Source organism: Balaenoptera physalus (genome assembly GCF_965194825.1).
Source record: "Balaenoptera physalus genome assembly, chromosome: 10".
Lineage (NCBI taxonomy): Eukaryota > Metazoa > Chordata > Mammalia > Artiodactyla > Balaenopteridae > Balaenoptera > Balaenoptera physalus.
In genome coordinates, this window is record NC_138889.1 from 100,243,142 (window position 1) to 100,268,668 (window position 25,527).

Here is a 25,527-nt window from a genome sequence, read left to right on the forward strand (position 1 = left end):
CAGTTTTTCCTGTCCGTCGTTTTACTCTCACTGGTTGGCCTTCCCACCCACCCTCCTCTTCCCCCTCCCACACCTGCTGCCCTCCCAGGGGAGGGGCCACCAGGCTGTCATCGCCACAGAGCTTGAGAGGGGTTCTTATTATTAGTCTCTCTCCTCAAGAGATATCCAGGTGTGCTTGAGATCTCAGGTTCCTGAGTCTCAAGAGAAGACTTTTGCCAGTTGAGGGAATGGGGTCGAGAGAAGGAAACTGAACATTCGTTAAATGCCAGCCACAGCAGCCCAAGTGCTGGGCTAGATGCTTTAGGTCTTACAGGACAGAGAGCCTGCTAGGGGTGGCCTGGGTGCACAGGAGCACAAACCTCAACAGGACTGACTGAGGGTCCACTCAGGCACAGTGCACGGGTCTGGGGACCCCTCAGCTGAATGAGGTTGGTAGCCAAGGTCACCAACTGGAGGAGGAATACAAATGTGGCAAATAGGAGTCAAGAGTAAGGGGGCAGGGAGTGGGGAATTGGCTTAGGTTTTCTTTTACACTCCTAGGTAACTGACCCTCCCTTCCTGTCCACAAGTCAGCCACTAGGAAGAAAAAGGAAAAGCTAAGTAGCATCTGGGTCACAGCGTAGACTAACGTCATGCCTGCACGTTTTCTGGGGCCTTTACGAAGGACAGTCATTCATTTAAGTTCTTTCACAGAGCACTAATGTTGGGCAAGTGGGAGATGGAAAGAAGCGTATGGTCTCTACCCTCACCTGCATCTCCAGTGTATGAAATAGAGACCTGAGGTACACCAGGTGCAGCCAGTTGTGGAGGGGTTGTCCTGTTCCCTTCGCCCCCCTCAAGGCACCCCACCCACTCACAGACACAAAACAACAAGAGGGTTCCATCGGACCATAGTTTAAACACCACTTAGAACAAAAGGGGCCAGGAGGCATCATCTGAAAACGTCAGGAACTGAACTAGAGCCAGATGGATAATTGTAAGATTGAGGCTTTCTAGAGACTAGCGCGGTCAGCAGCCGCATCTTGCTTCTGACCACCAGTAAAGCTCTTTTCTCTAACCGTTTGCTGTTAAGAAAATCTTTCCATCTGCAAACTTCAGCTTTACCTTCCCTCCCACTGTTAACTGCTCCAAAGAGCATCCTAGACCCTCTCCTCTCACCTTTCCCCAGTATCCAAAAATTACTTCCCTTGGTTTATAGCTGAGGAAACCAGCTCAAAGAGATTTGTGGCAGAGAAGGGACGGCTCCCCTCCCGGTGGCTTCTGGACACGCAGAGGAGAGTTTGGTCTGATCCTGACCCAGCCTTCTCTTCTCACCCTGGGACCCTCCCTGGAGAGGCTGAGGCAGCGTTCTTGACCATTCTGTCTCCAAAGTGGGGTCACCCTGATTTAGAGGCACAAAACTAGATAACTTATGGTCTTTGGGGCCTGGGCTATATCCTGTGTCTCTGGCTCCTTTTCAGTTCAGTAACTGGGGCCTCAAGAAAGGACCAAACCCTCAGTACCAGCTCACAACCCACCATCTAGTCTTGGAAGGAGATCGTCCTGTTTGTGCAATGACCTTGAGGTTTGGGGATGTCTTGTAGCTATGACTGGGGAGGGTAGGCAGTGGGCTTCACTAAATTTTTCCAGCAGTACCTAGGACTTACTGCCCCCCTAGCAGACCTCTTAAACTTCTGTTCCCCAAAGCTTTTAGATCAGCTCTCCCAGGGTTGGCAGAATAGGCAGACATGAAGGTGAGGGGCACAGAAGCATCTGCTGGGCATGGGGCTGTGTGACTGCAGCCCGGGTGAAGGATCCTCAGATTAAGTTTTGTGCCCCCAATTATTTCCTAGGAGCTTTGCCTGACAAAGGGGACCTGATGCACGACCCAGCTCTGGATGAGGAACTAGAACGGCTGTAAGTGTTGGGTGGGAAGATGCTGCCCCCTTGTGGGGACAAAACCTCAGTCAGACACGGTAGTGCCCCGTCACGGGTCACACACACAGCACTTGTCCATCGGTCGGGGAGGGGTTTGGGGGCCAGCAGAGGCCTGAGGGATCCTCTCTGAGTCCTTTGGGAATACAGCCCATGGGTTCATCCACATGCAAGAGTGAGTGTGAAGGTCCTGGTCTCTGGACAGGAGGCACCTCGCTGCCCTCTGGGCTTCTTCCCTTCTTCAGGCTGGCGCAGATCCCAGGCCTGGTCAACTCGGTCACTGCCGGTCCAGAGGCCAGCTGCCTGCCTGCCCGGACCCCTCCCCGGGTTGGCTCCCCCTGGAGACCCCTGCATCACGCCCGCAAAGTGGATGCAGAGAGCGATGGCTCCACTGAAGAAACAGATGAGTCCGAGACTTGAGGAGTCTGAAGGGTCCTGTCTACCACGCCCAGTACCCAGCTCCCCCGCCCCCAGCGCCCCCCCTTCACCCCCGCCCCTCCAGCCCTTGGGACTCCAGGCCACCTCCTCTCCCACCCCCCCGTGCCATGCTGCCCTCTGCTGGTGAAAAGGCCAAATAACGGCCCCAGCCCAGAGACCCGCCAGAGGGCTTCTAATGATCAGCCAAGCTAAGCAGTGAACCTAGCAAGTTAACAGCCTACTCTCCTGGCTGTCAGCCTTTCATCAGGCCCCCAAGCTGACAGCAGATTGAGCTGAGGCCACCAGAAAGGTGACTTGGCTTTAGCCTTTTGCTGACAGTCCCCATCTCCTCACAGCAACTCCAGGAAGGGGGAGACCGTGCATAACCATGCAGGACCTTTCATGGTAAAGGGTGACACCCAGTGATGCAAGTATTAGGAGGATATAGCCATGGTGGCCTTCTGCTGGAGGAATAGCCACTAGCCGTAAGATGGAGAAGGGTGGGTGAAAAGACAAATTTCACTTTCAAACACTGCTTCGTCTCCTCTGTGTCTAATAGTTAAATATGTGAAGTGAATAAAGTCCCTTGTGTCTGGTAAGTGGTGAGTCTAAAGCCACTAGACTGAGGGGTGAAGGGAAGGGGCAAGTTTTTTTGGTGCCAAGTTCCAGCTTTTTTCTGGCAGGACTGGGAAGTGGGGGCCAGAGGGCCACTCAAGCCTGGAGAACTGCCTCAGATAATGGCAAAGAGGGGCTTACCTCCTGCATAAGACCTCAGCCTTTCATGGGAAAGGTGCCTCACAGCTGGAATGGACCTTCAGGGAACAAGCTCAGACGGTTCAAGGCCAGGTTCCCATAACTTTAGAGACTCTGGCCACGAAGGGTTAGCGTTGCAGAGCCTCTCAACCAGAGTTTCATTAAGCATTTTCTAAGTACCTGCTCGGGGTTAGGCCAGTGGGGATGCAGCTGTGAACAAGACAGGCCGAGGAGCACCAGCTTCCAGCCAAGGCTGGAAGGTAAGGCCGGTGGTCTTCAACTTCCCTGAATTGGGCAGGGGTCCTTGAATTGGGCAGTAACACCCACCTAGGGACCCAAACAGGGCCGCTTCCTCTGAAGCCACTGAGCACACACATTTTCCTGGGCTCCTCCCTGCACAGACCAGCACCCCTGGATAGTTACAGGGACTGGCTCCCAAAGCTCTGCAGCACCGGGCCAGGACTGGGAGTTCCAAGCCATGTGGTGAGGACTCAGGACCAGTCATCTGCAGCCTCCAGCTGATGAGAGCAGTTAGAAAATCCTGACATGCATCAGTCACCTGGGGAGCTTGCTTACAACGCAGATGACCAAGCTCCAGCTTGGGGTGGGGCACAGAAATCTCCATCATGAACACTCCAGATGATTCCAAAGCTCCAAGATCCACACTTTGGAAATCACTGGCTTAGAGCCCCCATGGCTCCCTCCACCCATCCTTTCAAATCACCCATCTCCCAGACCAGTGGTTTACAATTGTACCCCGAAGACCCCTAAGGTGACACAGAGATGTTCCAAAAGCCCTTACAGGGGAAAACGGTTGCCAAGCCAGGGGTTTACACACACACACACATCCTTTCTTCCTAGATTTAAAAGATTGAAAAGGGTTCCATTAAGGTCTGTGTTTTCTTTTAACTCCACTGACACACACATCCCCAACCAAGCCTACCGTTGGGATGAGGTGTACACTGCTGAAGTCGCTCGCCTGCCTGCAGCCATATGGCTCAGTGGGTGAGTTAAAGGGCCAACTAATACCAGCTCTGTCCTCCACGTGCCACAGGGTGGTGAGGTCGAGGCTGCACCGTACCTCACAGCAGCACAGGGCCGAGGAGCTGGGGGCCTTTGGCTTTCAGAGAAGGGACAAGCTGGAGGCCCCGGTGAGAGTGCCCTCAGCTTCGGCACCGACGCCCTACCCATGTTGGTGGGAGCCCAGAGAATGAGGCGAGGGGCTTGCACTGGGCAGGGAGGCAGGATCCAGAGAGGACACTACTTCACTCAGACCAACAGAGGCCTAGGGCCCTGTCAGGGCTTTATTTGACACCACTTAGTTTCAATACAAACAGTCCAGAAAGAAAGTCACATCCCTTTGGGTGAGGAGGTGGTGGGAACAGTGGTCTGTGTTGCTTGGGACCTCAACCCTCAACCACGGGGTGGGGCGGGCCCAGGCTGCCGGCACGGCAGGGGACGATGGCACCAAGGATGACAGTGTGTGGCCCAGAGGGGTGAGACCTGCAGCTCTGTAGGTGCCTCAAGCTCTCAGTGGTGGGGTGCTGTCCAGGCCCCAAGACCCAGATGATGCAGAGGAAGAAAGCTGAGCCCCAGGAGCCTGCCTTCTGTCCCTCACGTCCTCTGCTTTCTTTGCCAGCTTTACACTCACAGCATCCAGAGCAGAGCACAGGGCAGATGAGACCCACCATGGCCACCAAGCAAGAGAAGAAGGGACAGAGTCTCAGGAGGGGACAGAGGGTCCTGTGGTCCACAGTGGATGGTATGGGAGGACTCCAAGACACCCAGGAGGAGAAGTAATCCTCCAAGTGATCACTGTAAAAAGGGGCAGTGAGACAGGAGAAGATCACTCGGGCCTCCAGTCTGATCCCAAATGAAACCTTTCGGTACCAGGTAAAGTCTCTAGGCCTCAGTAAGGCCCAGACGAAGGTCCTTCCCCTCCCCTGCCCTCTCCTGGTGCCCGGAAGAGACCCCTGGAGCAGCAACAGCAGCAGCCAAGTCCAGAGCCTCCCTCCCCTGGGGGCCGATCTACAGCAGAACTCTTTCTAGACCTCCCTGCTGGCTCCAGAGGACAGGGGCCAAACCCCCAGACAAGCTGGAAGGATCCTAGAGCCAGCCAAAAAGCCTTATACTTTTTACTTTCCCTACTCGGGGAAGGCCTGGACCCAGGATAAGCCATCCTGAGGGAACTCCCTCCCCTCACTCCCAGTGTGGCAGGACAAGTGAGCAGCAGCTTTAGGGGCAGGACTGGGTTAACAATAATCTAGCACACAGGGGTGGGAGTGTGAGAAGAAGAGAATACAGGGCTCAATCTCCAGGCAGAGGTCTGGGGCTGATACTGCCCATCCCTCACCCGAGATCCTCAAAGGCCACCCACTCACACACCACAGGTATAAAATAACAATTCCTCCCCAGCTTCCACAAGGCAAGCATCCCAGGCCTAGGAATCATGAGGTTTTTGCTGCTGTCACCACCATATGTCTGAGCCATGGAGCCTGGATCAGTAGGAACCATAGCGATCCTGGGGATGGGGAAAGAAAAAACAAAGTCAGAGTCTCTAACCTGCATCAGCTTTCCAGCGTGCACACCCTCCCCCAACACACCCCACAGGACTGGGGTACTGGCAGGCAGGGGAATCAGGCACCAATCTCACCCTGGCAGAGATTGTTTTCTATTTTACTGTGACCCAGGAAAGGGGTTGTGGCCAGATCCCAAGCGGGAAGCCCTGCCTGATCTCACAGAAGCTGGAGAGGGAGGAGAAACAGTACAGATGACAAGAGTGGGGGAAAATCACTGCAGACATGGCATCGTCTTAGGAAGAGGCCCAGCCCTGGTACCAAGCTCAAAGGAAGGAAGCTGCCCTTCAGGAAAAGAAAATGCTATCTCGGGCTGAGGGCTACCATGCAGCTACGTCTGCATGTGGTGGAGAAGGCCAACTTCCAAGCATCACCCTTCGGTCTCCTCCCACCCCAGGTCAAGCAGTCCCAGCCTCACCTGCAAAGAATTCATCACACCATTGGCCAGCACGGCCATCTTCCCGGCCACAGACCTGACACCCTGCTTAAACTGGGCAATGTCAGCGGTGGGCAGCACGTTCCCCAGAGACACACTACCTGTCAAAGCAAGGGAAAGGGTGACCCAGAGCCCGGCAGGAAGCCCGTCCCAGTCCAGGGGGCCCTCCAGCTCTGCTCGCAGGCTTCGCTTGGCACCTACCTGCTCCATGAGCGCCATCCATGTCCCCAAAGAGGTCCGAAGAGCTGATGGCACTGCTGCCTGAGAGCCGCTGTAGCCGGGACCTGGCTTCATGCTGCGGTGAAGGAAACGCAGGGCCTCGGGGCCTCTGGGCCAATGACCCAAGAACTCATCCAGGCCCAGCCACCCTGGTGCCAAAGCCCAAAACAGTAGGGAAGAAACTCTGCTTCTACCTGCTGCCTCCAGGCTCAGGTAAGCGGACAACTCTACTTACCTCAGTATCCACCTCCCGCCCAAAGAACATGTCAGATGAGATGGCTTTGGCTCCTGCAAATTTCTGTCGTGCTTCACTCGACTCAAGGCCTGAGCTCCTGCTTTCCACTTCCCTCCGGTTTGTGACTCTGAGGGGTGGACGTGGGACAACAGCTCTGACTCCTCCCATTGCTACCAGGCAATAGTATCACTATAGCATTACCCCCCTTTTACTCTCAAAAGCATCCCAGTGTGGCTGAAAAGGTGTACGGTCAGTCCCACCTAGCACTGACACAGACACTGAGCTAGGTGTCTTATAAGTTTCATTACATTTAATCCTTATGTCAGCTCTGAAGTCATTAGTTATGTCCCCATTTTACAAATGGATTATTTGCAGATAATTTATCAGTTAAGGACTACACCGATTAACATGGAATATGCTTTTAAAAAATTACTAGATGAAGGCCAGAGACACATAATCCTTGGGAGGTCAGAACTGAAGCATAAAATCAGGCTCCTCCTGCCGGAGAAATGGACCTCAAGCACAAGAGGCTACTAGGCTTCCTGCGATGGTAGAGCACAGCTCAAACCAAAGCCTGATTCCTGCACTCTCTAATCTGGTAGCCACTAGCCACATGTGGCTATTCAAATTTATTCAAATTAAATTAAAAACTCAGTTCCTCAATTAACCCTAGACACTTTTTCAGGACTCACTAGCCACATACTTGGTGGCTACCACAGCAAACGGTGCAGATACAGGACACTGCCACCGTCACAGATCATCCTACTGGACAGCTGCCCTAGAGCACTCCACCTGTCTGAAATGGGCCGGATGCTTGAGACAGTCACTTCCGGCTCCTTCTCCTCCATCCTGTCCATACCCCAGGCAGCATCTGTATCCCAGCGGGAACCAAAACTCTCCCCCAAGGAAAAGGGGTTGTCCTTGTACCTGGGGAGACAGTACAGTGGCTCAGAGAAGCTTGATGAGGAACATGGTAGCCAAGTCTGCACCCCAACAATAGCCTTACTTTGGGGGTCCAGAGGCGAAAGTACCAACATCGTCAAACAAGTCCAGCTGTGAGCGGGAGGATTTTGCACTCACTGGGGTTTCCTGCTCGATCACCTGCATCTCAGACAGCACCGAGTGGGAGACAGAACTGTGGAGAAAAGCAGGAGTGAGCATCAGTGTCACTGCACAAGATAAGATGCCCAGGGCTTCCCTGGTGGCGCAGTGGTTAAGAATCTGCCTGCCAATGCAGGGGACACAGGTTCAAGCCCTGGTCTGGGAAGATCCCACATGCCGTGGAGCGACTAAGCCCGTGCACCACAACTACTGAGCCTGCGCTCTAGAGCTCACGAGCCACAACTACCGAAGCCTGTGCGACTAGAGCCCGTGCTCCGCAACAAGAGAAGCCACCGCGATGAGAAGCCCACACCACAACGAAGAGCAGCCCCTGCTCGCTGCAACTACAGAAAGCCCGAGCGCAGCAACGAAGACACAACGCAGCCAAAAATAAATAAAATAAATACATTTATTTAAAAAAAAAAAAAGAGAAGAGAAGATGCCCAGCTGCTGGCAGAAACCTGGGTTCTCCTTCACTGAGCACCACCCAGAACCTTCTTCCCCTGACTGTGCCCAGGGCTGGGCAAGACCCAGCAGGGAGTGCCAGCAACTGTGCTAAACTGGAGAGCACTCCTCACCTGTCAATACATCAGCTTTGTTTTCTCAAAGTAGGGTTTCCCTGACAAATGACTGTTTGGCCTGTTTCAATTTTAACGATAATGTGCACCAAATAATAGTGCTTTCTGGCCTCAACTTGCTGCACCATAAGCCACATCCTTCACCAAGATAGACGCATAAAACAAAAAAGATGAAAAATGCCCCAGAACCAGGGAAATGAGTCTAATGGCATCAAAGGATGAGTTCTTAATTATCCCATCCGTTTTTTTTTTTTTTTTTTTTTTTTAAAGAAGAAAGCATTTCAAAGTAGAGAGTCTGGCCTTACGCACTAAAACCTGGATCTGCTATTTGGTTTCCCAATGAGAAGAGGCATTGAATTTGGCAGCCAGTACCAACTCGTGATGCCTCTCTTCCCTCCTGTGTTAAGCTCCACAGAAGCTTTTAATGATTAGTTTCATTTAAATAAATTCATTAAAAAATATCTACCACTTTTGGTTGGTGGTACTCCAAGGAGTGAATATTTTGCAATAGGGTTTTAAATAAGATGGGCTGGGTTTAAATGATTCTACTGCAGTACAAAAAAGAAAAAAAATTTTTAAATATACCCTTTAATCCAGTCATTCCTGTGACCAAACAGGGAAGAGGAAAGTCCTTTTGGGATAAAATTTTGTCTCCCTGATTAGCTGTGGGTTACACTAGTAGCACACAGACTAAAAGGGAATAACTTAAATCCAACTGGCCATGTCCTGAAGATTAAGTAGAAATACCCAGCTGTATCTTCTTCCAAAGAAGTAGAGCATAATGGCTACAAATACTAAATATGAAATCAAACAGTTCTATGTTCAAAATCTAGTTGTATCAATTACTAGATTTTTGGGCTTTAGGCAAATTGCTTAACTGCTCTGAGTCTCAATTTTCTCATTTGTAAAAAGGGAAAACAGTCCTGTATAGGACTGCTGTGTTTAAGTAAATAAGGCCATTGGCGAAGCTCACGCCCCCTGGAAAGGAGCAGACACCACTTAGCACAAGCTCACTGTAGCCAGGATTGCTCACCCTGGTGCTGCCAGATATTCCAATTTTTAAGAGGGATAAAAAATCTAGTATTACTGAAATCTCTAGACGCTAACTCTTATTGTAAAGCAAACAAAATGCATAAGAGAACTGGTTAGCAGCCCTTGTTCTTTTTTTTTTTTTTAAGAAAACCACAGCAACATAAACCCAGTGGTCCTAAAACAGGAAGGGTACCACCCAACCAAAGGGCATTTGAATGTCTGGGGGTATTTCTGGGTGTTACGGTATCTGGTAACACTAATGGCATTTAGGGGACAGGTATTACGAATGCTGAAAGCCCTGCGATTCTTGGGAAGCTCCTGAGAAAACTGTCCTGCCATTCAAAGTGCCGTTAGCACCCTTTTTAAGAAACACCACCCTAGAGACTTCCCTGGTGGTCCAGTGGTTAAGACTCCATGCTCCCAATGCAGGGGGCCCAGGTTTAATCCCTGGTCAGGAAACTAGATCCCGCATGCCGCAACTTAGAGCCCACATGCCACAACTAAAGATCCCACATGCCGCAACTAAGACCCAGTGCGGCCAAATAAATAAATAAATAAATAAATATTTTTTTTTAAAACAAAAGAAAAAGAAATACCACTCTAGTTTCTTGGACATATCAAAAGAGCACCTGATCCTGTGTTTCATTCGTTCAACAAATACTTAGCGAGCATGTACCTACTATGTGCCAAGCACTACACTAGGGGCTTGAAGACAATAAGCAAAGTCATCTATTCAGCCTTGGAGGAAGACTAAGCCTAGAACCCCAAATTGCTGGGAAGAACCTCCAATGGTTCCCAGGGGAACAGTGGCATTTCCCTGCCACACCCCAAAGCTGAGCCTCACCTTCGGGACACGAGTCCCATGCCCAACCTCTCTGCCTGCTCTCGCTTCTTCCCTTCCAGATTCTGTAGCTTCTTCTCCTCCTTCTTACGGTCAATCTGAAGCTCCTGGTAGGCCAGACGCATGGAGGCAACCCTTAGGGGGAACAAACGTGTCAGAGGCCGGCACCATCCCGACCTGTCCTACCTGCCCACCCAATCCCGTAAGCGCTGGGCGCCTATGGCAAACACTCACACAGACTCCTCGGCCTGCTGCTTGGCGTCAGCCGCCTGCTGCTCACGGAGCTTCTCTGCCACCTGGGCCTGCCGCTCAATCTCGCTGAAACTCTGGCTGCTCACCTTCTGGGCCCCTAGGCCTTTCTTGGCACCCAGCTGGCAGAATTATGTGATGAGAGCTTTGCCAACCACAATGCCTTCTATCCCCTCCCTGGCATGGAAACACCCACAAGGAAAAGGTTCCTTCTTAAAGTTTACTATAAAAAAAATAGGAGCCCCGTCAGCATGGTGGAGAGGGAGAACAGTGGTTCTGCTGGAGCTGAGCCTCAGGTGGCCCACACAACCCCAGCAGAGGCCTGGGGGCCAGAGGACAACGGCTAACGCTACCAGGCCCGGGATGTGCCAAGCACTTATGGGCACAATCTCACTGACTCCTCCCAGGAGCCCCTTAGAGACAAGCATCTTGACAGTCCCTCACAGATCAGGTGCAGAGAAGCTAAGCACCTTTACCAGTCATACAGCCAGTAACTGGTCAGGTCAAAGGGGGAACCCAGGCGCCTGACTCCAGCTCCTAACCACTCTGCCATACTGCCAATCCCCACCTACCCCTTTCTTAGCTGCTGCTGGCTTCTTCTTGCCAATGAGGGAGGTTTTCAGTTCTGTGTGAGGAAGAGGGTGGGGCGTGAGCAGAGACAAAGGGAGGTCAAAGGCAGCAGCTCAGTCCACATCATGCAGCTTCCTGGCAAGAGCTTCTACAAAGAACAGCTTCAGGCAGGGGAAGGCAAAGCTGCCACCACCAGCTCCAACCAATGGTGTCAGGACGTCCAAGCCAAGACAGACGAGGTTAGAGGAGGTTACTGATTCCCAGCCGATGGACCTAAGAACCTAGACCTGAAGCACCAGAGACAAAGTCCCTGACCCAACACGAAGACTGCCAGGCAGGGGCAGCACCAAACACCAGCCTTGGCTCCTAGAGCAGGGAGCGGGCGTGCAAGGGGCTCCCCAAGCAGCTGTTGGTTACCTCTGGCAGGAAGAGCCCCTTTAGGTGACAGATACATGGACTCTGGAGAAAAACAGACTTGTGGCTAACAGGGGGTCCCACCTCAGAGCCTCCATATAGCTCCCAAGCCCAAAGGCCTCTACAGAGCCTCACTCCAGACCAGGCCATGCCCAGCCTTCCCATGGGGTCAGACTGACGGTCATTCTGCTGGCTTCCTGCCCCAATCCCCAAAGGTCGACAAAACAAACCAGGGCAGCAAAGGGACTGTTCACCCTGAACTAAGTCTGAAGGACATCAAGAAAAGAGTAGAAAAGAGCTGAAAGGCCAGGGACTGGCCGAGAAAGGACAATGTTGCCTCCAGCCATTAACAGCTCAGAGTTGTCCCCCTTCTCATGAAATGGACCAGACAGGCCAATCCTGCCTCAGCCCCCAGGGTTAGGTGTCCGGCCTCACGCTGGCCAGCCCCAGCCCCAGCCCCAGAGGCAGACCCCAGGCCTGGGACACCAGCCGCCAAGGGCCTGCCCTCAAGTCCTTGTGGTCGATGTTGCAGCCACAACTTCAATCCCAAGCCCCACTCCAGAGAGATCAGATGCTCAGTCTCCTGGGACCTCAGTCCACGTGATCAGGCAGCAGCAGATCTGAAAAGAACCCCCGAGGCCCACCCTCTCCCAGGCACCCCACACCTGCCAGCTGGCATACTGACCCAGAGAAGCTTTGGGTGAGGTGCCAAGCAGCTCCATGTTGGGGCCGTGCTCCGGCTCTGTGGACGCAATGATGGGAATCAGGTGGGAGACTCAAAACTTCCTATGACCTCCCCTTAAGGGAAGTGACGGGGTAAAAGTAGGAGCACCGGCTTTCCTCAGCTTTCTGAGGCCACCAAAATAGAGAAAGAATGCCCACCACCTCCTCCGAGGGACTTAAGTGAATCCCAGCCCACCCAGAGATAGTAGGAGACCCCTCACTCCCATTACCTTGGCCAGGTGTCCCATTCCTAGCCCCAAGTCCTTTGCCAGGACCAAGGCACATAGTTGGAATCTGGGCTAAACTCACGTGCCAGGCCACTGCTCTCTGCAGATGGGGTTGGCTGCTGGGTCTCTGATGGGTCCGTGGCTGGTGCATTCCAGGCAGGGGGCTGAAAAGCCAGATGACAGAAGCCTTGATGAGCCACCATTCCTGCTGGCAAAGAGCGCCAAATACCTTGTGGGTACAAGGCCCTACTCCAAGCCCATGAGGAAAGAATACTGGAGGTCAGCAATCAAAATTATAGTTGCTATTCACTATGGAAGAAAGCAGCACAAAACTAGCAGCCACCTCCACCCCTTCACTATTTACTTAGAGCCAAAACCCATTCCCCTAATTTAATAATTACATCGGGCACTCACCATGTGCCAGGTACAAGTCTAAAGGGTTTTTACATGTAAATATGTTTAATTATCACAACAAGCCTATGAGGTAGATACGTTCTCCATCTTAGAGACTGAGGTTAGGTGTCTTAGCCACCACACTAGAAAGACTAAGTAGAGGAGCAGGGATTCAAACAGAGTCTGACTTCAGCACCCAGGGGGTGGGAAGAGGGGAAACCTCCTCCCAGGGGTAGGTTGCTTGGGAGGGAATCCCTTCATTGTGCCCAAGCACAGTGCCTTTCTCATAGGGGAAGAATCCAGGAAAAGTTATCTGGGGTTCCTGATACCTCAAGCCTTTAAGAAGCTTCTCGTACTCCCTACCACCCCAGCTTACAGGGGTGTGTTCCTAAGGAGGGCCACATTGCACCCCTACTCATGGGAAGAGGAAACACCTGAGTCTATCCAGCAGTGGGCCCCAAACATTCCCTGTATGAGGTATCACACCAAGGCGAATGGAATCCATGCCCATGACCGTGGGCCTTGGCCTCAGTAAGTAAACCACCTGTCAGGAACAACTGTGGGAAACGTTCCTCGCGGGCACTCACTTGAGTGTGTTCCGAGAAGAAATCAGAGTCCTTCTTCTCTGGGGAGTGACTGGGAGCACTACTCACATTGTCTATCCAAAGCTGGAGAGAAGACACAACTGAAACACAGGACTCTGAATATTCCCCGTTACCCCACGACCCCGGCCCGGGAGAACAGGCACTTACATCAGTGCCATGCCTAGCCAGGGCCGCACTCCCCAGCTGCCGGATCTTTTCCCGGTACATCTGGGCAGCTCGGCTATTATATTTGGTGTTGGCATCACTGGCTATGCATCCATGTTGGCGGAAGAAGGCTGTCTGGTGAGCAAAGAAGAGAGGAGAACGTGCTACAGGTGATTCTCCCCAGAGCAAAAGAGGTACCTCCTTCTAACAGTCTGGTTATTACTTATACAGGACAATACGCTCTATTGACACCAGCAGTTTTTCATAAAGTTCCTCAGAAACTCCTACAAAAAACACAGCCTCCCATCATCCTCTACGATGAATGACTGAAGCCCAGACCTCACTCAACTCTGCCTGAGGACAGCATGCTGTACCCACTCTGCCCATCCTTCATCCAGGCCCACGAGACCCAGACAACTGTGGAGGCCCCAACTCCCTTGGCCTCTACCCCCAAGAACGTCTGTCCAGTTTAGTTTGAACCCAAAGCTCCTTTGAAAAGAACAACGACCAATCTCCAAGTTTAGAGAATAGTGTACAGTGTTGCCATAGACCAGAGAATCCTCTGAACAGAGAAACTGAGAGGGCCTCCAAGAAGTCACTGTAAAGTCAGTACCCAGGCAGGAGAACGGGGGCAGGAGGATGGTAAGGAGGAGCTTTACCGCATTGGCATTCCCGCCGACCTGCATACACCTCAGCTGGAACCAGTTCCAGTTGGAATCCAACTCTGTGGACCTGTGTGCAAGGGCTGTGTGTCACCTACCAGCAGGTTCCAGGAGACGCTTCCCTGGCAGACCCACACCTGTCATTTGGCCTCGGGCTGCAGTAGGCACCCTGGAAATATTCATCAGCCACCTCCCTGTTTCCTCCACTCTACCCTGTCCAGGAAAGCTTTGCTCTTCATTCATCTAACCCAAAAGGTACTAATTATTTTCCAGATGCGAAAGGAGGTCGAAGCTTGGACTCGGCCTTTCCCTTAAGGACAAGCCACAGTCTCGCTCCAGTGCATCAGCAACAAGAACAACGCAGATAACTTTTCCCTGAAACTAACGCTTGGAGTGTCGAGTTTGACCACCAGGAAATAACGGAGTTTTGACCCAGACGCGGAGACGAACCGCCTGTGTAACAAGGGGCCCACGCTGGCGGCTGCCTCCCGTGAGAAGCTGGCGAACACCAAACTCAGGGCGGTCCAAGTCCAGGCAGCCACTCTCCCCTGCTGACCACCCAGTCCCGGCCGACCGCGAAGAGACCCCACCTGATGAAGCTGAGATGGACGCCCAGGGAGCGATGCACCCCGGAACAGTCAATGCACAAGAACACACCGTACGTGATGCTGGCCCAACTCGGATTCTTGGCGCCACAGTCAAAGCAGGCCTGGGTGGAGAAGGAGATGGGCGAATGGTCAGGGGCCCCGAGTCGAGGCCGGGCGCTGACACCCCAGGAAAACAGCCCGCGCCGGGCCCTCTCCCTCCCTCAGAAACCAGGGGAGCCGGGAGAGTCCCTCTCGGCCGGCGCCGGGCGCTGGGCGCCTCCCTCTCACGCACCTTGTTGGTCGGAATTGCGCGAAGCCTCTTAAAAAGGGTCTGGATCTCTGTCTTGCTCGGCTCGGCCGCCATTTTCTCTCCTTCCCAGACACCAGCGCGATCGACGGGTCCCGTCACGGGCCAATCCGCGTCCGCAAAGGCGGCACAGTGGGTGGGCCTCAGCGGGGGCCGGCCCGCCGAGGGGTGGAGTGATTTGTCCCGATCTGGACCAATGGGCGGCGGGCGGAGCTGGCGCCGAGACGTCAGCGTCCCGGGCCCCACGAGGTCGCCCGAATCCACGCCGCGCCGCGCCGGGGCCAATCCGCAGCCGGGGCGGGGCGACGGCCGGCCCACAGACCCAAAGCTCGCCGCAGAGCCGCCCGCAGGCCCCGCCATCCCCAGAAGGTGGAGCCACCTCACAGAAGCGTGGGTTGCGAGGACCCGCACGCGGCCCTAGCTCAGGCCAGTTCCCGAATGGTGAGTAATGATTAACAGTCCTACCAAGCATTCGTAGTCCCGCCGGCCTGGACTGGAAGATAAACGGGCTGGGCTCCCGCCCGGCTCAGAACTCAGCCCCCAGTCTCCACCAAGCCTGGATGGCTCACACCAACTCTGATCTCGAGTCCCTTCCACCCCAGGTTACTTCGGTGGACTTCCACCCCGAAGTCCCAGAACAGGTACCAGGCTGGCAGACCTTCGCCCAACCCCCGCCCCCCCCCCCAATATAGTCCAGGCCCACGACCTCCCCTCAGTGCCTCTCTCCAGATGCCCTCGGCAGCCTGGCAAGGGTGGAATAGCGAAACAGATGCACACAAGCCTGTTTTGTTTTGGTTTTTCTTCCAAGTTTAATACACACTAGAACAAGCCACAAAAGAGTGCTGCTAGCCCAGAACTACACTCACCCCAAGCCAACCCCAGGAACCCCAAAACACAGAGATCAGGAACTGCGTCCACAGCTCCTGGGGAGACTGGAGGACTCTTGGGGAGGCCCAGGCACCCCTGGGCCCTTCTGTCACCTCCTGACCTCCCCATCTTCCCCTCAGCCTAGACTCAGTTGGCCCTTCCCTACCAGTCCCTTCTTAGACACAGGCCCCTCCCGTTCCCTGGGTCCCAGGACTTCCTCCCTCCTCAAGGGACAGAGGGGCAGCAGGGGCAGGATGGTTCAGGGCCCTCAGGTCCGGCTGTCCAGACAAGCTGGCCTCTGACCCAGGGTGGAGAAACGTTGCAGAAGGGCTGCCAGGGCAGGTCAGGCCCCCACACACTCCACGTAGTTGGCAGGGTACAGGCCAATCCTGCCACTCTGCAGCTGGCCCTGACACCAGCCCTGCTCATCCTCCTCGCTCATCTTCAGCAGCTCCTCCCCTGCGAGAAGGGGGATTGGTCACTGGCAATTGTCCTGGCCCAGCCCCATTCCTGCAATTGGGTCAAGGACTGAGGGGGAGGGGGTAGTCGGAGAACCCAGCTAGAAGAGACCTGGCTCAGGCAGAGGGAGGTCAAAGTCAGCACTCCACCCCCCACCCTGAGTGCAGCAGTCAGGCCCCAGCTGATGACTTTGAGAGGCAGATGAGGACTCCAAGCGGACACTCTGACTCCTGGGGGCTGGACCCAGAGCAGCCTTAAGAGTCAGAGAACTGGCCCTTGATAAGTGGATGTCTGGCTTCCCTTTTCCACAGTCCTGCTCAGGCTAGTAAAGGGGCAGGGGAAAGGGGTGGAGGGGCTGAAGTCTGGAAAGGATCAAGAAAGGAGTTCCAGGGTACCTGCTCGGAAGCTCAGCTCATCAGCTTCCTGGCCCGCGTAGTCATAGAGTGCCCGCACCCGGACCCCCGTAGCAACCTTCCGGGGGTTCTCCTCATCTGACCACTCCTCATCCTGCCCGCTGCTAGAGAGGGAAGGACAAAGGGGCAGTCTCAGGGCACAAGGAACATGAGCAGAGAGCCTAGGACTCAGGGCCAAGGGCTCACCTCCTGGAGGAATCCAGGGAGAGGCAGGTGGGGAAAAGCTGCAAGATTCTAGCCTGACCTCTGCCATGAATGCCTGCAAGCTCAGGCACACTTCCTGCCACACAGAGCTGACATGAGCAGTAGATGAGAGGGAATGTGGGAAACGCCAGGCAAATCTAAACCACCATAAAAACTGGCATCATTACAACTCATAAGCATGTCCTAAGGTACCTGGAACCGATTTTCAACCCACTTCAGGTGTGACGGGAATGAAGGGAAGGGACAGAGGAAGGAGGGCAGAGCAGGGGGCAGAGCTGCTTCCTTCCCACAGCCCGAATCCTGGCTCTCACCCTGGGGACCCCAGGGACTGGGGTGGGGATGCAGCGCCATCTCTTGTGGGTACGATGCTGGTCAGAGTAACCTCGTCAGGGCTCCGGCCACCCTTCTCCTTCCGGCTGATTGTCCTCTGTGTGTCCAAGGACCACTCCTGTGGGGACAGCGTTCAGGGTCAGGCGGGGCTGCAGGCTCTGGTGGCCGCCAGGACCACCCAGACCACCTTGACCTCCTTCATCCCAAGCCCCAGCCTCCCTCCTGAGGTCCAGGCTGAGCCCAGTGGGAGCCCACCCCACCTCCCAGCCCCAGCCTGCCTGGAACACGTACCTCAAACTGGGGCCAGTTCATGGCCATGCCCGGCCCGTGGGTGCTGCGCCACCACCGCAGATCCTCCCTGTCGCTGGCTGCCTCGATGCCCTGATGCAGGTCTCGGTGGAGTTCGTGGAACCTGTGCCCCAGGCACAACCCTCAGGCTGGGAAGCCCTGGGCCTCTGCGCACCCCAATCTCATTCGGCCCAGCCAGAGCCCAGGGGAGATGGAGGAGACCCAGCATCACCCAGATCTCCACGCCCACCCTGCAGGCCGTACCTCTCACTGCTGGAGAGGTCAAGGTGCTGGTGTAAGGTGAGCAGCATATCCTTGAAGAAGAGAAGCCGCTGGCGCTCGGCAGCCTGGCAGGTCTCGAAGGCCTGCTCCATGTCCTCCATGTAGCGTGGGGTGTAACGATGCAGCTCCACCAGTGTCTGCTCGTACTGGGTTTTCATCTGGGTGGGAGAGGAGGGGGTCTGGTGAGGACAAGACCTTGTACTGCTAGTATTTACTGAGCACCTGCTGTGGGCTAGGCACCAGGGTCCCAAAACCTGGCTCCTGTCCTCGAGGAACCCCAGGAGCCTAACAAGGGGGGTGACATTCAGGCACGGCAGCTTTAAGAGTCTGGTGGAGAGTGAGATGAGGTCAACCTATGGGGAGCAGTGGGAGAAATCAGAAGAGGCTTCCCGGAAGAGGTGGAAACTGAGCAGCACCTCAGAGGACAGGGAGGATGTCGATGTGCAGAGCTGGAGGAAGGGCGCTCTGCAGGGTAGACAATGTGAGAACTTGTCCCAGGTGGGACACTGTGAAAGGAAAGGAGCTGGGAAGTTCTCCACAACTGCGAAGATTATCCCAGTGCCCGAAACCACACCCTTTCTCTCCTGAGTAAAGCATCATCTTTCTCAGGTTCCTCCCTTAACTGATAATCTGGAGAGAAGGTGGCAGGTGAGGATGAGAGCAATACAACTGCTGGGGATGGGAAAAGGCACTCAGGAAGCCCTGACCTGGGCCGGCCCAGTCCCTCAGCCAGTACCTTCTCGGACTCCTTGGAGCAGCGTTCCACCCGCTCCTGCAGCTTCCGCAGCTGCTCCTGGGAGACGGCGCTGTCTGCCTTCGCGTGGCTCTCCCGAGTCTGGGCTGTCTTCTCCTCCTTCCGGGCCGCGTGGTAGCTCTTCTTGGAAGCCTCGACCTGGCACACACACAGGGACCACTCTGGACCCTGCATGCCACGCTCTGGCCCCCTCTAGCCCCAGGCCGACCCAGGAAGGCGTGTGCCTCTGCTGCCCATCCCGCCCAGGCTCACCTCCTTCAGCCTCTTCAGCCAGGGCTTCTGGGCCTTGCGGAAGCCGTCCTCGGCAGCCCGGCTCTCGCGGAAGCCGCCCAGCACAGGCCGGTGGAAGGCCCCCCGCTGCCAGGCGCGCACCCGCTCGCTGTCCTGGCCGTGCAGCTTCTCCCGCACCTCCAGGTGCAGGGCGCTCAGCCGCTCGGCCGCAGTGAAGAAGGCATGCCAGGCCTTCTCCAGCGTGCCGTACTGAGGGCCTGCAGGGAGGGAAGGGGCTTGGCCTGGGCCGGGGATGCCCCTTGCAGTGAGCCCACCCCCTCTCGTCGGGTGCTGCTCCGAGTGCCAGACATGGAGCAGAAGTGCAAAGATGAACAACACATGATGTCAGCTGCTGCTCACTGAATACCTAATCTGTACCTGGACAGACGAGATCTCACTGGATCCTTGTCTCATCCACCATCGTGAAGACAGTGTCACAAACAACATGGAACAAGCAAAAAGGCAGCCCAGAGAAGTGAAATTAATTGCCCAAAGCATTACGGCTACAATTGGAGCTGAAATTCAAACCCAGGTCTGTGGTATAATCCACTATACTCTATTGCCTCAGAGGGAAGAACTAGTGTCCGTCCCCAAGGAAGGCAGCTTGTTTGGATGGAAAGATCTCAAGCTCCTGAGTCAGAAGGCCTGGGCTCAAGCTTTAGTTCTTCTTAGCTGTGTGACTTCAGGCAAGTCACTTAGCCTCTCTGAACTGCCACATTCTCCTCTGAAAAATGGGTAGAAGAAGACCATCTCCATTATAGGGTTGTTAGAAATATCAAAATGACTCATGACGGTACTTTGGGAACTCTAACAGCACAGCTGTAAGAATAACCAGGAGGATCGTCTCGCTTTAAAGGGAAGGCAGACGTGGAAGCCTCGAACTTTTCCACGAGAGGTGCAAAAAGAAGCTGCCTTGCCTGGTCACCCCACCCTCGGCAGCCCTCTTCTCCCAGTGAGGCCCAAGCACAGGCTCACCCTTCTCCACGGAGCCCCTCCACTTGCGGGCCCATTCGGCCAGCTGCTGGGCATAGGCCTTCTCGATGCGGGCGCGCTCCTGGAAGCAGCTGACCAGGTCCCCACAGAGCCGATGCCCATCCTCCACCCGCTGCACCGTCCGCCTGTAGTTGCCGGCCTGCGGAGGATACGAGAAGGATGGTGTCACCAGGGAGAAGCCCCCGTCAAGGGCCGGGGCTGACAGCTAGGCTCCTCCCTTGGACAGATGACTGGGCCCAGAGAGGGGTGAGCATTTCCGTGCCACCCCCAAACCTGGGACCCAGCTGCTCACCTCCCAGAAACTGCCCTCTAGGGCCTCCCCTCCAGCATCTTCCTCTGGAGCCATGGTGTCCCCGCAGCACGGAATGGTGGCGGTTAGAGCTGTAGAGGGCAGAGGGGTAAGCAGGGAAGCCAGACACACACTTTTGGGGATAGGAAAAGACCCTCTCCTATCCCTGGCTTTTGCCCCCCACTGCCATCCCCACTACCCAAGGAACTGTTAAAAGCCAGGACTTAGCAGGCAGGGGTCTGGAAGTCCCCAGGAGGGCCCAGGGTGGGGGCAAAGATGGAAGTTTCAAAGCTCCTCCTCTCACCCTGGTCTGCCCTCCCCACCACCTCACTCCATGTACCTGGGGCCTAGAGCTCACTTCAGGGACCTGGGTGTATCCAACTCTCAAAGCTGCCACTGTGATTCTGCCTTGGAGCTAACAAGAGCAAAGCAGGGGGTGAGGGTGGAGCTGACAGTGTCCAGGGCGGTGCCCAGCTCCCCCGATATAGCAACTGCTGTCAGAAGCGCCAGATTCCAACCAGGAGAATGCTAGTCGGGTCACATGGTCCAGCTGGGGATTACATGGCCGGCGGGGGTGGGTAGTGGGCAGAGAGCCTCTCACTGCCCCAACCGCAGATGAGACAAGAGGACGCCTGCCCAAGCCAGGGCTCTGTGGCCTCTTCTTGAACAAGGCGACCCTTTACCAGACCAGGCCAGGTCAGAGGGTGCCCAGCCACACTGCAGTAGCTCCCCGTGCTGGGAAGAGCAGACTGGGAGCCAAGAGGCCTGAGTCTTATCTTGGCCATGAAGCTTGAGCAAGTGCATTATACTGTCCTCTCTTAAGGGGCTTCAGCTCCCTCCTAAGATGGACATTCCGCCTCCTGGTCTGCTTCTGTGCCAGGGCTGGTACAAGACTCAAACCAGGCAATGAACAAGAAATGTGAGGGGCCCGGCAGTCACAAGGGACACTCATCCTGCTCCACAGCACCCACTATGAGGTCCCAAAGGGCTCCGTGGATAATGAGTAACTCAGCCCCACCCTCAAAAAGCCCAGAGTATGGGGCAGCACGGGGTGTCAGACAGGTGATCAGCCAGTTATGACAGTGTGCTCCAGAACTGCGGAGGAGGACAAAGCAGATTCCAACCCCAGAGCCACCACCCCCAGGGGCTAGAGGACACAGTGGCATGCGGCCACTCCCCTCCTGTCTCTGGGCAGGGTCTCAGCTGTCCCCAGCATCAATTCAAGCCCCTAGAAGGAAATCACTTCCTCTTCTGAGCAAGCCCAAGGGACACCGCCAGACCCAGGAGGATGGTGTGCTTGTTGCTCCCAAAGCAGGGCTCTATCACAGCACCCCCCAAACTGATAAATCCCTCCCCTTCCTTCAAAACTCAGAGTGAGGCGCCTTCTCCAGCCCCCTGCCCATTCCTCCATCCCCAGCTCCCACCCCTCTCTCACCCCTCTATATCCCACTGGGTCGTGACTACAGGATCTGTCCCCAGTCACTGGCAGAGACTTCCTGAGGGTCCAGTTTGTGTTTCTGCAGGCACTGGAGTGAGTTAGTAGCTGAATGAAAAAACAAATGACATCCACCTGAAGACCAGGAAACCCACTGGCTAGAGCAGCTTCGAGAAAGCATGGCCTGAGTGGGCTTCCACCACTCAGCTAACAGGAGGGAGAGCTCAGGCCTACAGTGGAGGTGCCTGGGCCCGGAGCAGGAGAGGAGCAGGGCAGCTGGCCCCACCAGGGTCCTCAGCACTTCCCCTTGCTTCCTCTTGAGGCTGTCCCACTTACCCAGAAAGGACTTGCCAACCAGATGGAGAGAAACCGAGCTGCAGCTGTAAATCCCAGGGCCTCAGAGCTGTCCCAGTCAGGCATCCAGGGGCCTGGGCCCCCTGCCTGCTCCAGCCTCTGTGCTCCTGGCTCCTGGGAGAGCTGCCCCCCACCCGTTCCCTCTCTCTGGCCCCAGAACAGAGCAAGCTGTGTGTGCAGGGCTGGCACTGCTCCCTTCGGCCTCCCAGAGCAAACACAAGCCCGAGCCCCAGGCACAGCCAGGCCCCACTGCCCCACGGGACCTAGCAGCAGGGGTGGGCCTTGTGCCTTGGCCCCTGCGGAGAAGGGCCAGCACCCTGTGCCTCCTGACCCCAGCAGAGACCCAGATTGGTCCCCAGAACATGCTCTGCCACAGGCAAGCGCTCAGAAAGCAGATAATGAACCTTCCCAGCCCAGGGAGTCAGCACCTACTGGGCTGGGACAAGTCTTCTGGGGCTTGGCAGGGTCTTCTCACAGCTTTCTAAGCCAAGGTAGGGAGTCTTGGAGTTCAGGGAAGAACCCACTCCCTTACCTGAGGCTGGTATGTACCCCCAACTAGACCAGCCCCCACCCTTTCCAGGAGCCGGGGACATGCCCCTGGGAGGGAGCACTGCTGCCCTGCCCTGCCCATCCTCTGTCCTGAGGCACAGGCTTGGCCTCAGGACCTCTTCTCCCAGCTGCCCCTCCCGATCTGTCCGCAGCCCGAGGATTTGAAGGCACAGAAGGGGCCGGTCGACTGGTCCAGAGAGGGGTACTTGGGCAAGAGCGACTGGAACCAGCAGCCAGAGAGGCCCGGGAGGCTGGGGGAGGAGGTGGCGCGGGGAAAGAAGAGGAGGCAGGGCCAGGGAGGGGCATAACAAAGGGGCGCTTTTGGAAACCCGACCTGCCGCCTGAGGTGCCTGCTCCCTGATGACGCGCTCCAAAGCCGGAGCGCTCACACCAAACCTCGGAGGCCGGGGTCTGCCGTCTCTAACCTCAACCCTTAAGGACGGCTCCCTTCGACCTGGCCCTCTTGCGGGCCCGGCGCTGCACGACCCGGAGCCCATGGAGCCCACGCGGAGCGGCCGGGCCAGGCCTAGCCATGGAGGCTGTAGCTAGGACTTCTTGGGCAAACTTGTTGAACTTGGTCTCGGCGGGGGTGGGGCCAGCCGGTCATCGCTGAGGGGAGGGGGCGCACCCAGCCTTGGCCGGTGCGGCCTTGAATTCCAGATGGTTGCCCGGGGTTGCGGCCCCAGGAATTGGGGCCCTTTGCTAAGGGCGAGGGGTCGCTGGGGAGTAAGGCCCCTACTGGGGTCCCAGGGCGGATTGGGGCCTTTTAGGGGCCCCAGGAGATGGTGTGGCCCGCCAGCCCCGACGCCTCCCTCTCCCCGGCAGGTCCCCGCCCGGTGCGCGGCGCCGCAGATAATACACCCCTTCGGCTCGGCGGCAGCTCTTGCTGTCCTCCCGCAGAGCGCGGTGGCCGGGGGCTCCCGGGGAGGGAGTCACTGCCATTGCAAACTTCAGGAGCGGGAGGAGGAGAGGGCGTGCTCGAGCCGCGGCTCCCGCCGCCGCCTCCCCGCCCCGCCCGGGCAGCACTCACCGCGTCCTCCCTGGGCGCCTCGGCGGGTGGGGGTCCGGCCACGCTCCGGCCCAAGTCCTGCCGCTCCCGGGCCGGGTCCGCCGCCTCCCGGTGCGCGCCGGGCCCTCCCCCGGGAAGCCCAGCCCCCGGCCCCGCCCTCTCCTCGCTGCTGCGGCCGCAACCCCACCGGCCAGCGGCCGGGGCAGGGGCTGCCGGCATAGCAGCGACCGGCGCTTCCCTGGGCTCGGGCCGTGGGGTCTCGGCTCCCGCCTGAGAAGCGCCAGGGCCGACTCCCCAGGGTGGCACCGCGTGGCTATAGGGAGTCAGATTTCGGCTTTGCCCCTCCCCGGCCTCCGCAGAGCCTGGGAGACCGGTGGAAACGCGAAGGGATCGGGCCTGCACTGGATCCCTTTGGAGGGAGGCCTGGGGGCTACCCTGCCTTACTCTTTTTGCTAAGCACACCTTTCTTAACTCCCACGAGGCTCACAACCATCCCCTTGTAAGCATTAGGAGTCCCATTGTATAGATGCAAAAACTGAGGCTCAGTGACCTTTAGTAGCTTGCACAGGATCTGTAGTCGGGCAGGGTCGGGACTCCAAAGCCGTGCCCTTTCCTTGCACAGCCCTCCTTTCCAATCCAAGGGCCCATTCTGAGGACTGGGCAGACAAGTAGTGGAGGTGGGGCAGAACGGCACGAGCTCCTCCCCCTCCGTGTTCTTATTCCCAGATTTTGTACCACGATTCATTCTTAAATCCCTTCGCCCCTCCACCCACTTTGTTAGTAGATCTTTGCAGATCACCACGATGCCACTCCCCTGCCCCTTAATAAATCCCTCTTCCTCACCCCCTTGCCCCCCACCCCGGGATTTTTCGGAGCCTGTCCATCGGTTATTTATATCCACTGGAGCGGTCCAAGAATGTTCTGAGGCTGACCTAATCGCCACCTGCTCGGTCTCCCCGCCCCTCCCTCTCCCTCCTGGGCCCGGTGACCAGGCGGTCTTGCCCTCCGCCAGGCAGGCGGGAGGGAGCGCAGGTCTGCGCGGTCCGACGCCGGGGGCACTCAGAGGGTCTAGACCGCGCACATGGCTGGCGGTTGCGAACCCCGCCGCGCGCTCCGAGGAGTGCGCCCCCAGGGGACCGCGCGGCGCTCTGGGAAGCCAAGAGCCACGCTGTTCTCTTTCCAGCACGTACTCTTCGTCCTCACTCCCCGCAAGCCCATCCCACCCCCACTCCCCGAGGAGTGCGAGTACGTGTGCACGGATTTGTAAACGGCGGCTTTAAAAATAGCAAAACTATGTAGTTTCTAAATCCGGGAGTAATCACGGACGCGTTCTTTGTGCAGATAAATCCGCTCGTAAAATGGAAAGGGGCCCTGAAGAGAATGGCGGGTAATTTCAGGTGGTAATTTTAGCCGCTGAGGGCTGACTCGCTCCGCAGTCCTTGTGGGAGGGTGAAACCGCCTGTGGGGCACCCGAGACAAGCCGCGTTTGGCCAATCGTAACAGAGTAGTGGATCCTGGCCTTGGCGCTCTCAGGGTGCAGCTTCTGAAACAAGTTTCAACACCCACTCTCTGTTGGGGCTTGGACAAGTCCCTTTTCTCCATATCTCTGTTTCTACCTCTATGAAACATGACAGGTGACTGGGCTGACCTCCCAAACGGGCATGTGCCCCAGCCAATTAATGATTATAAAACGACTGCAAATGAGAGGAGCTGAGGTAATATCTAATGACAGCCATACTGTTTTGTATTATTCAAAATCAGTTAACATCCCACCAAGTGCCTGGGGGCTTTAGGCACCTGGTGAGAAAGTGTGAAAACACAAGAATGAAATTAATTACAGGAGCCACCTATTAAAACCCTATTAAAAATAAAGACTGCAAGCCAGGCTCTGGGATCTAGGGAAGCCAGGCCACAGAGAGACTCAAAAAACAGGGCTATTCATCAGACCACAAGGAGAAGGGAATGCAGAGTGGAAAACATCTGGCTTCCCTTGGGTTCAGATCTGGAGGCAGAGAGCACAAATGTTGCCGCTGATCTTAATTGCCCCT

The 25,527-nt window shown here is 56.0% G+C and overlaps 3 protein-coding genes across 10 annotated transcripts in view; 1 reads left to right on the plus strand and 2 right to left on the minus strand.

The window, feature by feature from the left end:
• The window catches only part of CSTPP1 (centriolar satellite-associated tubulin polyglutamylase complex regulator 1), a 211,196-nt gene extending 203,840 nt beyond the window's left edge, over nt 1-7,356 (plus strand). The window contains exons 8-9 of one of the 2 annotated variants that reach the window (XM_082410841.1): nt 1,833-1,896; nt 7,236-7,356. In XM_082410841.1, coding sequence (XP_082266967.1) covers nt 1,833-1,896; nt 7,236-7,245 — 74 coding nt within the window. In that variant the 3' untranslated portion in view covers nt 7,246-7,356. Of the gene's footprint in view, nt 1-1,832; nt 1,897-2,159; nt 2,931-7,235 lie in introns of those variants that run through there. The other variant, XM_082410840.1, reaches the window with a different exon arrangement.
• Nucleotides 4,349-15,117, minus strand: ARFGAP2 (ARF GTPase activating protein 2). Of its 4 annotated transcripts, XM_082410768.1 has the most exons (17): nt 14,969-15,117; nt 14,680-14,798; nt 14,087-14,159; nt 13,431-13,562; nt 13,266-13,346; nt 12,368-12,449; nt 12,021-12,077; nt 11,339-11,380; nt 10,924-10,976; nt 10,337-10,473; nt 10,106-10,237; nt 7,557-7,685; nt 7,343-7,477; nt 6,551-6,677; nt 6,294-6,391; nt 6,079-6,193; nt 4,349-5,605 (listed from the first exon to the last, which is right to left on the minus strand). In XM_082410768.1, the coding sequence occupies exons 1-17, from the start codon at nt 15,038-15,040 to the stop codon at nt 5,585-5,587; spliced, it is 1,605 nt and encodes a 534-aa protein (XP_082266894.1). In that variant the 5' UTR covers nt 15,041-15,117; the 3' UTR covers nt 4,349-5,584. The 4 variants fall into 4 exon arrangements, with proteins under 4 accessions (XP_082266894.1, XP_082266896.1, XP_082266895.1 ...); XM_082410770.1 differs by lacking the exon at nt 13,266-13,346; XM_082410769.1 differs by lacking the exon at nt 11,339-11,380.
• Nucleotides 15,118-15,767: 650 nt separating this feature from the next.
• PACSIN3 (protein kinase C and casein kinase substrate in neurons 3) lies at nt 15,768-23,711 on the minus strand. Of its 4 annotated transcripts, XM_082410815.1 has the most exons (11): nt 23,501-23,516; nt 20,473-20,547; nt 20,136-20,224; nt 19,826-19,982; nt 18,833-19,068; nt 18,563-18,718; nt 17,809-17,984; nt 17,548-17,668; nt 17,238-17,374; nt 16,705-16,826; nt 15,768-16,309 (listed from the first exon to the last, which is right to left on the minus strand). In XM_082410815.1, the coding sequence occupies exons 3-11, from the start codon at nt 20,187-20,189 to the stop codon at nt 16,194-16,196; spliced, it is 1,275 nt and encodes a 424-aa protein (XP_082266941.1). In that variant the 5' UTR covers nt 20,190-20,224; nt 20,473-20,547; nt 23,501-23,516; the 3' UTR covers nt 15,768-16,193. The 4 variants fall into 4 exon arrangements, with proteins under 4 accessions (XP_082266941.1, XP_082266944.1, XP_082266942.1 ...); XM_082410818.1 differs by lacking the exon at nt 20,473-20,547 and having other exon boundaries at nt 23,501-23,711; XM_082410816.1 differs by lacking the exons at nt 20,473-20,547; nt 23,501-23,516 and adding an exon at nt 21,568-21,675.
• Between the last annotated feature and the right edge of the window lie 1,816 nt (nt 23,712-25,527).

What these genes read in the sequence shown, in the direction of transcription:
- ARFGAP2 (XM_082410768.1), bottom strand. Translation starts at nt 15,040, where the DNA reads ATGGCGGCCGAGCCGAGCAAGACAGAGATCCAGACCCTTTTTAAGAGG. An exon ending in CAGCAGCAGCTAAGAAAGGG is followed by an intron (nt 10,474 to 10,923) that starts GTAGGTGGGGAT and finishes TAATTCTGCCAG; the next exon opens with CTGGGTGCCAAGAAAGGCCT. An exon ending in GTGTGATGAATTCTTTGCAG is followed by an intron (nt 5,606 to 6,078) that starts GTGAGGCTGGGA and finishes CCCCATCCCCAG; the next exon opens with GATCGCTATGGTTCCTACTG.
- PACSIN3 (XM_082410818.1), bottom strand. Translation starts at nt 20,189, where the DNA reads ATGGCTCCAGAGGAAGATGCTGGAGGGGAGGCCCTAGAGGGCAGTTTC. An exon ending in TGAACTGGCCCCAGTTTGAG is followed by an intron (nt 17,375 to 17,547) that starts GTACGTGTTCCA and finishes CTGTCCCCACAG; the next exon opens with GAGTGGTCCTTGGACACACA. An exon ending in TGAGCTGAGCTTCCGAGCAG is followed by an intron (nt 16,310 to 16,704) that starts GTACCCTGGAAC and finishes CCCTTCTCGCAG; the next exon opens with GGGAGGAGCTGCTGAAGATG.